We start from the raw sequence: 12,291 nt of genomic DNA on the forward strand, positions 1-12,291 counted from the left end.
AAGATGTGTGAATCATCAAAAATGTTGTAGTCCAACCTAGAAAGCCGTAACAAGGGCTACTTCTGCCACCACTACTGACTACTAGTACTTGTCTACTTGGGTGACCTTCCACTACCAGTGCAGCCGCTGCTCAAGCTACTACAGCTTTTATTTCTACTGCTGCTGCTGCGTTATTTACACGGTCACATCTTGGAAACACATCTACCTGACAGTATCCGATCTTGGGGTTGCGGTGAGCGTAGGCAGTGAGGACGCGTCTGAGTGCAGCGATGCCGGTGGGGTTCTGGAAGGCCGGGTGGTCCGGCAGGGAGCGGTGAAGGTCCCGCTCGATCTCCTCTGTGGCCAGACTGCTGTGGCCCATCGATTTCTGCACCAGGCCGGTGTAGTAGCCCTGATGGGACTCCAGCTCTGAGGACGCATCTGCACAAAGCAGAGGTGGAGATATGTCGAGTCAGCAGTTATCCACTTATTACACACTAACACAGTCAAAGCAGCTCTCATCCTCTTTGCTTCATCATGGAATGGAAAACTTCCCAAAAAGGGTTATTACGCATTTTTAAGCTTTTCCAAGTTGATTTTAATACTGAAATAACATTTTAAAAAAGGAAGAAAGAAAGAAACCAATGGCTAACTGGGAGGAAAAACAACCAAACTGGTAAAATTCTCAACACAGAGATGATTAAAGTTCACTCAAACACCAAATGATCGTCGCCTCGTTCCATTTTGTATCATGTGACAGAAACCAGAATATGGTTTGCAAGGGGCACTAATGAGAGTGTAGAGGTGATGTCAACATTTGAAGTCACTGAGATGCTCCACTGGGGTGACTTTAATGTCGCATAAATCAAAGTCTGAGACAGAACTCGCCATTAAATAATTGCTTGATTCATTTTCTTTGGTCTTTGATCCAAATAACTGACTATGCTTGAACATGTCCCACAAACATATACTCCAAACCATTGCAGTGAAACAACTAGACAATAATTGGGTTCTACTTTTAAAACTGAGCTCCAAATGGCTCCTGCAGAAAATTATAGCAAAAAAAAGGTCATTTATATTTTAATGTCAAAAACATAGACGAGAATAAATGAACACATTCAAGCTGGGGGTCAACTGATAGCAATTATTAGGCGTCATGGAGACCAATACCAGTGTTTGGAATGGATCCATTTACAAAATAAAACAAAAATCTCTGTGTCAAAATGCAGAACAACAAACTCCTACACAACAGTTCATTGAATTATGTTTGTTGTTTGACTAAAAGACTGATCGGCTGTTGCTCATGAAGTGTAACCTGTCAGACGGTGCTGTGGGTGGAACATTACTCAAAACCCCAGAGTGGTGACTACACAGAGACAGAAGAGGCTGCATCAAAGTCAAGGCAGCACTTTTTTAAATTATTTATTTTGTCCGAGATTCTGTTTCGGGAAAATGCTGAATATCAGATGCAATAATAGGCCGGACTGACATGAACTGAGGAGAAAAATGCTCTGACCACCATGAACTGTCTCCTCTGAAGTGACAAACACTGAGAAGGAGCTCTGATACCTGCAACGAGCCATCGTCTGGGTGGCATTGCACAATTTATAGGTTCAGTCACACACACACACACACACACACACACACACACACACACACACACACAGGCAGACTAAAAACAGCTTCTTCCAACAGGCCGTTAAATGCACTCCCCCCTTTTCCCACCAACCTCAAGTTTAAGAACCTTTCATTATACTGTATACAGCGCAATCTTGTCCTCACAGTGTAGTTTTATTGTTATTCTTGTTCTTACACAGTGCAATCTCATTTTTTTTATCTTTATTCTATTTCTTTTGTTGTATGCTGCTAATCCAAACAGCCGCTAAGCTTCCTTTTGTTGTTGTTTAACAATGACAGTGAAGATCCATGCTGTTCTATTTTATTCTTTTCTATTCTACCCATGATCTACCCTGAGGGAGAATATTGCTCTCACATGTGGGAAACTCCAGCCAGTGTCTTGTTTATTATTCTACTCTCTGCTCTGGCTGGTTTTTTCCATGTGCGTATGAGATCATCTATTTAGAAAACCCGACACTCCAGTTCTCTACTGTGTCAACGTTCCCTCTTAAAAATATGAGCAGCACGAAAAAAGTAGAGGGAAAAAAGGGTAAAAAGAATCAGCCAGTGAACATAATTAGAATACTATCAAACATATGATTAAATGAGGATATTGAGGGAAATAATTTCCTTTAGTTTTGAGATTTTTCTGCCTAGTTTGAAATCATTTTTTATTCCCAGATTCTGTTTCAGCTTCCCAGCAGGGACCTTCAGTCAGTTTGAGTTTTTATTCCAACAACCTGCTTCTCCTTCATGGCAGACGGTCGACGCAGGAAGTGAGACAGAGCAGCGGAACCGACAGCAGACCAAAATAAAATCTGGCAGCGATGGGTTCTGACTGAAAAGGTGTTGGTGTAGGAGGATCAGCAGATTGAGAGAAGAGGATATGAAGCCCGAACTGCCTTCAAACACGTAAACACCGCTGTACTTCTGTCTTTGTGAGGACCATCCAGTGATAACAGGCCTGAACCTCACTGAAGCTGTCCACACTTATTATTTCCGTTTTGGTTTATAATCCACACCGAGCTGTTTTACTCTCCTAAGAACTTTTCCTGAAGCGGTATGTCACTGATGACTAAACACCATATACAGGTGAGGACATCGTTTTCTTGAGGAAAACATGCTAATTCAACTGAGGTGCTTCTTTCAATACTGCAATAAATTACTGTTAGCCTTATTGAGCAGGTAGATTTTAATCAATCAGATCACTGTTTGTAGCACCACAAGAAGGTCACCGGTTCACGTCCCGGTGAGGACACCCAGAATCTTTCTGCGTGGAGTTTGCATGTTCTCTCCGTGCAGCGTGGGTTCTCTCCAGGTTCTCCGGCTTCCTCCCACACAGTCCAAAAACATATTGAGGTTAATTGATAATTCTAAATTGTCTGTAGGTGTGAATGTGAGTGTGCTTGGTTGTCTGTCTCTAAGTGTAGCCCTGTGATAGACTGGTGACCTGTCCAGGGTGTCTCCTGCCTTCACCCTAAGTCAGCTGGGATAGACTCCAGCCCCCCATGACCCTAGTGAGGATGAAGCGGTGTATAGATAATGGATGGATGGAGATCAGTTTGTGCGTCTCGAATATTTTTCTACCTCATTTATATTAGTGAGGATGGAGTATGTATCTGAAGCACACATAACTATAAAACTTGACAAATCTAGGACATTAAGCACAAACTTTAAAATTACTATAGTTAGTTCAACACCTTTCTGATATAATTTCAACAAAAACTGAACATTGTTTCTGAATTTCTGGTGCTGGATGCAGGATCTATTGCAGGACTGCATTGTGAATATGTGAATGTCTATGTTTATTGATTTGTATGTGTTTTTCACACACACTCTGTACCTATAGGAAATACCCCCCCACCCCCTGGACATTTTCCACTTTCACTGCTTGTCAACACTGAAGCTTGTAGCATCTTCAAAGTAATCATAGGTGTCTTGGTGGCCTCCCTCACTATTCTCCTTCCTGCAATTTTTGAGCACAGCCAGCTCTAAACAGGCTTAAACATGTGTCATATTGCTTCCATTTCTTAAAGATGGATGTAACTGTACTCCAAGGGATCTCTTGCAGACTGCATCAGGTTGTTCTCTAGTATTTCCCTAGATTTTTGCTGCATTCATTTTATTCTCTACCTTTACAAATTTTTCAGAGCCTGCTGCTTAGAGGCATACAAACACAATGATGCTGCCACCTCCGTGCGTCACAGTGGGGATCATGGGTTTGTGATAATGTGCAAAGTTTGCCATCCAATAAGCTCAAATAGGTTTAATCAGACCGTAACATCTTATTCAGGTTGACTCCAGAGTATCCCACATGCCTTCTAGAGAACTGTAGTTGAGATTTAATGAACTTTTTTCAGTAGTGGCTTTCTCTTTTACACTTTTCCATAAAGCTTAGACTTGTGAAAAACAGGCAACCGTTGCTTGATGCACAGTCTCTCCCATCTCAGCTGCAGAAGCTTGTAACTCATTTAGTGGGGTGATAGGTGGTGTCTTGGTGGCCTCGATCACGAGACTCTTTCTTGCACAATCACTCAGTTTTATAGGGACGCTCTGCTCTAGGCAGATTTACACATGTTTCATATTCCTTCCATTTGTTAATGATGGATTTAACTGTGCTTCAAGGGCTATTCAGTGACTTGAAGGTGAATACTGACTACAGGCGCTGTAGAAAAACTGGAGTATAAATGTTAGGATTTTAGCTGTGATATTGAATTATTCTTAATCGCAAGCGTGCATCATCAATTATGGTCACTGCTTTGAAACTGGTTCTCATACATTGCATACAGAAGGCCTATCATCATTTTCATCCACTGTCGTGTTCTTCTCGCTTCCTCTCACCAGAAAGTGTCATCCACAGCTCCCCTCGCAGAGACTCGGGGATCCCCATGGCAACCAGCCTTTGGATTTTCTCGGTGCGAAACATGTGGACGCCACGGCCGAACTCGGAGAAGTGATCCTCCCACAGCCGCTCCTTCACCTGCTCGGCACTCTGATACAAACACACAAATAAAGCTGCTCACACTGACTGAATATGCTGAGGTTTTGTAAATGACACTGATTTAGACGTATCAGTTACACCCTACTGGTGGTTCTCATCTTTTTCCTCATTTTAAAGGTGACTTTGGAGTTTGAGCTGACTCTCAGTTAATTCAATCAACTTCAATAATCTTTGAAAATGTACGTTTGCGACTCCACCCACCTTCTTGCCATTGGTTCCTGGTTGGTTTTGGTGGAAGGCTGTCATGAGGGCTTCGCTGTTGACGGTGTTACGCAGGACCTGCTCCTCGATCTCTTCTTCATCTGAGTATCCAGTGTCATAGTAGAAGGTGTAGTAGGGTGTTGGCGAGCTCTGAGGGAAATATAGAGACAAATACATGTTGATAATCCATCCCATCCATTATCTATACACCGCTTAATCCTCACTAGGGTCATGGGTCAGCTGACTCAGGGTGAAGGCAGGGGACACCCTGGACAGGCTGCCAGTCTATCACAGGGCTACAACATTTAAAGTAACTTACATACTTGAACACTGGTGTAGCCAATTGCTGCCTGTTTTTACTTAGACATGAAAAAGTCTGTTTTTGGTAAAGTCTTGTCCAAAATAAATTGATTATGATTCAATATCAGTTCAAAGGGAAAACTTCCAACAGGGGTAAATATGGATGAATGGTCAGAACATCAAGTGAAATATTCAAGTAAAGTTTTATTTTCATGATCATTACAGTTTGTATTCAGTGTGAAATTGTGAATAAGAAAGGCATTTGATGATTTTGGCTCATTACTACGTCCAGTATTGGTGCTGAATTGTGGAAAACGCCTTATGTTAATGCAGTAATATACAATTTAGACTTGTATCTTATTGAAAGTGAAAAAGAAATGGTCCAACCTCGTAAGATTACGGCTACATCTTTTTCAGAAAAGTAAAACACGTCTACACATTCACACATTCAGTTGCCATCAGACTAACAGAAATGCATGTTTTAAACTAGCCGTGCTTCTCTTCATGATTGATCTTTACATTCTGATGGTTACAGGTTTCGTACCATATCATGGACTTTATTATACCATTTACCACAAGTGAAACTAACGTCACACTCACCACGCTTCTCTTGCTGTCTTTCCTGGTTCGGAACATGGACTGTTTCCACTGCAGGGATCTCAGTCTGGAGTTCAGACTCTCCACCAGCTCGTCTCTGTCCTGCAGCTCGATCAGCTGGAAGGCTTTTTTAGTGCGAATGCTCACTATGACCGGGTTGGGCAGCAGGCTGGTGCTCTCCGCTTTTTCTATGGACAACACCTGATGAAAAGACATTAAAAACCAGGCATCAAATCACAGTCAGTTATTTCTGATCAGCTATGAGGACAAAAAGTAGACTCCTGCTGGAAAGTTGGAGTCAGAGAAAGAGAATCAACTGGCAAAAACTGGAATTATACGCGAAATCCTGCCCTCATGTTAAATTATATGGGACAATTGAAGCTCCACAGTCAGTAATTATTGTTTAAATTGAAATAATTTTGCTACTAACTTTATTAGCATAAACAGTCTCAAATACAATGACTGTAGCTGTGTCATCGTGACTCATCCATCCATCCATTATCTATACCACGCTTAATCCTCATTAGGGTCATGGGGGGCTGGAGTCTATCCCAGCTGACTCAGGGTGAAGGCAGGGGACACCCTGGACAGGTCACCAGTCTATCACAGGGCTACACTTAGAGACAGACAACCAAGCACACTCACATTCACACCTACGGACAATTTAGAATCACCAATTAACCTCAACATGTTTTTGGACTGTGTGGGAGGAAGCCGGAGAACCCGGAGAGAACCCACACTGCACGGGGAGAACATGCAAACTCCACGCAGAAAGATCCCGATGTCCTCACTGGGACGCGAACCGGCGACCTTCTTGCGACGAGGCAACAGTGCTACCGAGCCACCTTGCAGCCCATAGTGAGTCATATTTAAAAAAAAATAAAAAAATAAAAACGTGGCAAAACAGTCATATTCCAGGAAAGTCCCAGAAAATGTGTCGTCTTGTATCACGGCAAAATATTAAAGCCCGTTTCCAGTTGCGCAGGAAATGTGCAGGAACAGAAGAGACAATAGAGGTCAAAGAGAATCTAGAGGAGCAAAATGAGAACTATTCATTATTCACAGTAATGGATTAAGTGGGTGGAAGTGATTAGACTTTTCTGAAGACAATGCTTCAATAGAAAACAGAGGAAATAGAGGATTAGAGCTCAGCGGTGGAGGAAGGACTCCTCACATGGTTCAGGGACAGACTGAGCAGCTGGGTGATAATCTGCTTTGTACCATCAACTGAATCAGGCACATGGGTCGAGAAAAACGCTAAACTAAAACGTAGCTGGAAAGAATTATTACAATCTAGACGCTGCGACATTGATTTCCCTTTGAAATGATGTAAACGTGAGCTTTGTTTCATTGGTTTTACTTGAATGGTTTGAACCTGTCTTCTCACAGTTTCTGTTTAGAAGATAAAGGACACTAAACCCACCACTGACATGATGAAAGCAGCTATGTGGTGACTGACTCCTGCAACAAAAGGTCTGTCTTTACTGCCGCACATTTAAAAAGCAGAAGGAGTTGAACCAAAGTGTTGTACAATTTAAAGTAGCAACCGACCATAAAACACAATGACTGAAAGAGACATCTGAATAAAAACACCATAAAGTAATAAAAGATAGAAGATACAGCACAATAAGGCAAGAAGTCAAGGTTTAACGGAAAGAGAAGAGGAAGGTCTTCAGCAGAGACAAGAAGAGAAACGAGCAAAACTGTAATTTTATTAAATTTTTTTTGAAAGTCATTTGATTAAAAAGTGATGTTCTTTATAGCATAGTTTGTTTTTATAATTTTTTGCAGATTTTAAGAGCTTCATCCTGATTTACTGCTATAGCCCGGAAATTATTTTTATTTGAATTTATTTTTTGGTGTCATTAACCTGCTCCTGGTTCTGTACGTACATTAATATGTGGGTCATTCCATCTCAAATCATCAGACGTATTTCAACTCAACCGTCTCTGATTTTCCGGAATTTACAGGCATAAAATAATTTATGAAGATTTTTGTGAAGTTTTAATCTGACATAAACATTTTTTTGTTTATTTATTTACCCATCAACTCACTTTAAGCATGTTTTTTGCACATTTCAATTTAAGATGTTTTGATGACAATATCTCAGGAACTATTGAGATAAATGCCTAAAATGTACTCATCTTTTTGTATTTTGGTGCTACAACAATTTTGGTGTCATACCTGCTTAACGAGTTCTAAACTATAATATTTAAAATTTTTTGTCACCACTTCCTTCTTACTTGTGTAATCTTCTGTCACTTACCAACAGCTGCTATGATTCCTGCTTATCTCAACAGGCTGCCCTGGATTTACTCTGAACTTTGCAGAGGCACCTTTTCCGCTATTTTGCACCCTGGACCTGTATGACACTTTACAGCTTTATGATTCTGGCCCTCTGTTAAAGTTCAAATCTCTGATCAAAAGATGTGTAGCTGAAGGGTGAAGCTGCTGCTGCCAAGCTGGATGTTTTTGTCTGCATCTTGATCACCTGGTTGTTTAAACGAGTTTCACTTCTGTCCTTTATCAACTGTTGTCGTGCTTGATTTTATAATCTTTTACAACTTCATGGGCTGGTTTAAACATGTTCTTTGGTTCATTTGTTGACATGTTACTTCTCTTTCCCCTGGCAAGCTGCAAGTTACTTATAATTCAGATTTTTTTTTCTTTTAAAGAATTGACTTGCCCAAAGCAAACGTGAAGCTGGCCATCACTTGCATTCCTGCCGCAAATAACACTTTAACGTGTTAGTGTGTAAACATGACAAACCACATGAAACCGATCCATGTGTTACTCTTTAACCAGCAGCTGGCAGAATAAACACACGCTTTGATAAACTCTCCTAAAAATACACTGTAGTTATGGAAAACTGAGGGAAAGGGTCTTGAGGTAAATAATTAAGGACAAAGAAGTACAGCCACTGACGTCACTGCCAGATAAGCTGGATCATGAAACATCTCGTTATATTTACCTGCTTTTTAATGTTCAGGTGGTGAACTAACTGTGTCACAGGAAGTGGACCAGTGAGGCAGGGTTTAAGGACTCCAGCTTGTATCATAAGGATACTATATTGTTGCATGTAGAGTAAACTTTAACCTGGATTATTGTGCATCATGTTACTGATTCATGTTTTTATGAGTCATTTAAAATGCAGATTCCAGTGTGCGACTTCAGAGCTTTTCTGCTTGATGAAAACCACCTGAATGCAGCGCCAGCTTTCTGTTAAAGAAATACGAAACAGTTGCAAAAATGCACTTCAGTCCTCCTAAAGGCATACAGATTTTTGTGTGTGTGTTATTAAACACAGTGAGGCTGCACTGACGGCCGGTCCGGTACCTCTGACAGCGGGATGAGCAGGATGCAGTTCCCCTCCTCTCTGCTGGAGAAACACAGGTAGCTGTCGGTGGTGTAGAGACTCCCGGCCGTATGGCAGCGAGCGTGAGGCGTCCACACCGAACACGACGCCACCTCGTAGAGTTTCTCGCCGCGAGGAAGACGAAACAGAGCCAGGACGTACTCTCTAATGGCCTGCTCCTCCAGGATCCTGGAGAGGAGGCGACGGGAGGAAGAGTCAGAGAGAAGCAGCTTTAAAGGGAATTTATGGTTATTGGGAAGCAGAAACGGAACTTATTCCCATCAGAGAGACTTCAGGTTCAGTCAGAGTATGTATTCATCTCATTCACTGTCACTAAAAACTACACATGTGGGAAAATACAGTGTATGACTGCTGGCTGAGAACCAGATTTTCCTTTTAGTGATTCACTCACACTCACAGGCAGACAGCAAGACAAGACTGAGGTCAGAGTTGTGATGATTAGTTGATTAATGGATTTGCTCTCAACTATTAAACTACTTTGACAATAAATTAATCAGTCTGAGTCATTGTTTAGGTCAAACAAAGTCTAAATTCTCTAAATCCTGTTCTGGTTTCTTTCTCTCACTGTGACAGTAAACTGAATATCTTTGGGTTGTGGATGAAAGAAGACAATTGAGGAATCAACATTCATCACCTATCTCAGACATTTTATAGCCCAAACAACGAGAGAATAATTAGTTGAGGTTCTTGAAGGAGTTGTGGCCACAAACAGTGACGATAAAAGAGCACCAGCAGAAAAACAGTGACAAATGTCAGACTGTAAGTGAGGCACAGACGATAAAATAGGAATGAATCAGCTAACGCAAGCATGTTTGGAGCGCACTGGCTGAACCGAACACATGCTACGTTTCATTTCTGGGAAATAATGACACCTGAAATTAAATCCAGGTTGCAAGGATGAAGCAATGTCACTGTTTGCCTGATAGTCTGCTGCAGGGCAAAGCTAGAAAGTGGCAGATAAGTCAAATACTGCTTGACAGAGTTTATTGCATGACTGTAGATTCCCCTACAATTTACATCTTGATGGAACAAGACAAGAGCAGCACACTAAATATATACATACTAAGTCTTATCCTTCTCTATCACCACCTACAACTGGCTGTTTTAATGTAGACTGTCTCTTTTGAGCATGTCTTTTAAATCTAGTCATCCTCTACTCTTCCCATCTAAGCTCCTCCATCTGCAGACAATGAAACAAACAGTGAGAACATCCACATTATATTTCAGGAATGTTTAGTCAGCATTTGCAAAAACAGCAAATCTATGTTTTACTGCTGTCCCAGAAATTTATGACTTAATTCGTTGCCAACTTTGAGAAATGAGGTCTTCATTATTCCTGAAGTTAAAATGTGACACATGCACATATGGGTGGGTCTGAGGCACATTTGCAGTTTGCCTTCAGGGCAACATGAGACAGAAGCCAAAGTCTGGTTTCAGCCTCGAGGAGATGAATTCAAATTTAAACAGCAATTTTTTTTCAACATATATATATACTCTGTGACCCAAATGTTCGGATTTTCCACTCATAAGGATGCTCGAAAAAAAACGCTGAAATCAAGTATATACAGTCGTCCTCAAATGTATTCATCCCCTTCTATTAAAGAAAAGGCAAAATTCACAATAGTCACTCAAATAACTAGAAACTGAAAAAAGTAATCAAAAATAAAAATGTGCCAAATTATAATTTTATGTTTCTGTTGAACCGCAATTCAAAAGCAATGTCATGATTTTCATTACATTTTTATTTACTATTACTTTTGTCAATTTCAACTTATTTCAGCTGTTTTTTTCCTTCTTTAATGGGAGGTATGAATACATTTGAGGACGACAGTAAGCACATGTTTCTATCCATTCAGTCTCATTTTGCAAATTAAAATGCAACCTGAGCTGGTTTCACATAAAGAGAGGAAACAGCACAGCCGCACCGTTACTTTGCTACTAAGATGTTTTCATGTCTCGTTTTATAGACGTAGAATCTACAAGAAAGTGTCATTTCTTCATCTTACTATTTCCCTTTCAATATTTTACTGTTACTTCTGATATGAGTTTCAGCACCACATTTCACATGCTGCTTGTTTGTTCCTTTTACCCCATTCTGGACTCTCTGTGGTTTCTGAGTCTCGCCTGTTTCATTTCTTCTTCCTTTTTTTAGTTTGCCTCATGTACGCTGGGACCAAACCGATGTGTTGTAAGTACAGAAAACGTGTTTGCTATTCGCACATGAAAAAGCAACGCCTGTTCTGAGTTGTGGTCTGCTGCTCAGTCACACATCTGCACAGTGTTGCAGTTCAGGCAGTTTACTTTTAACGCCACTTTGTGTCATGGTTTCGAGGTTCGTACTAAACATAGAAAGGCAACCGAGGCCACACAATACACACACAACAAGAAACGCCCGTTATCAAAACATTGTTTTATCTAAGCCAACTGTTAAGGTTCATAAAAACGTTTTCACTCAAAAACTAAAATAATCTCTATGCTATAATATATGAATTATCATTCAACACACGTCCAACATCAGTGGTGGAGAAGCACTCACACCTTTAACTAAAAGTACAAATACTATATTGCAAAAGTCCTGCACTGAAAATGTAGGAAGTATGAACATTTGAGAAAAATGAAGTTCATGAATCCAATTTTTGTTTTCAATCTCCAAAAATATGTAATTACTGAGCAAAATCGTGCATAAACTCAACCTAAGAAGCCTTGCAACTGAGTGCAGACTGACTGTTGTGCAAAACACTAATGGAGTGAGCTGTAGACGTCAGTGTTACCCAAGTGCCAATGAAGTGCCACCTCGGCAAAGTCCAGCACAGTCCAAAGATAGCACCGCACAGAACTGATCTGGGACTTAATGTGTATAAAGAGAAAGGTAAAATGGAAAACATCCCACTTGTGGAGCTATAAATCCCTCCCAAAAGAGCCCATAATAAATCAGCTAAGATAAAAGAAATGTTAAAATCAGAAATTTATGAAGAAAAAAAATATGTATCTGTCTAGATACAAATTTTTTGTAAAGTCAAATCAGATAAAATAGCTTCAACTGATGAAAAATCTTACGAAACAAATACACACAAAAATTTACTTAAAGCATTCTGTATCTGTCTCTTGTGACTCTGCGATATATCAGTGAATTATTATTATTTATACGCTAATATAAAACCAGGATTTTGTAGGTGTAGTCTGCTGAGGTGGAGTCGTTTCCAACCGCAACAATTGATTA

General features: G+C 40.5%; 1 protein-coding gene across 1 annotated transcript in view; it reads right to left on the reverse strand.

The window, feature by feature from the left end:
• Window positions 1–12,291, reverse strand: part of tbc1d8 (TBC1 domain family member 8) — a 31,707-nt gene that overhangs the window by 8,614 nt on the left and 10,802 nt on the right. Inside the window, exons 6-10 of the mRNA XM_008290453.1 lie at window positions 9,032–9,239; window positions 5,699–5,896; window positions 4,799–4,948; window positions 4,438–4,588; window positions 206–420 (exon numbers count right to left, since the gene is read on the reverse strand). Coding sequence (XP_008288675.1) covers window positions 206–420; window positions 4,438–4,588; window positions 4,799–4,948; window positions 5,699–5,896; window positions 9,032–9,239 — 922 coding nt within the window. The remainder of the gene's footprint in view (window positions 1–205; window positions 421–4,437; window positions 4,589–4,798; window positions 4,949–5,698; window positions 5,897–9,031; window positions 9,240–12,291) is intronic.

Source organism: Stegastes partitus, unplaced genomic scaffold, assembly GCF_000690725.1.
Source record: "Stegastes partitus isolate 25-593 unplaced genomic scaffold, Stegastes_partitus-1.0.2 Scaffold674, whole genome shotgun sequence".
Taxonomy (NCBI): domain Eukaryota; kingdom Metazoa; phylum Chordata; class Actinopteri; family Pomacentridae; genus Stegastes; species Stegastes partitus.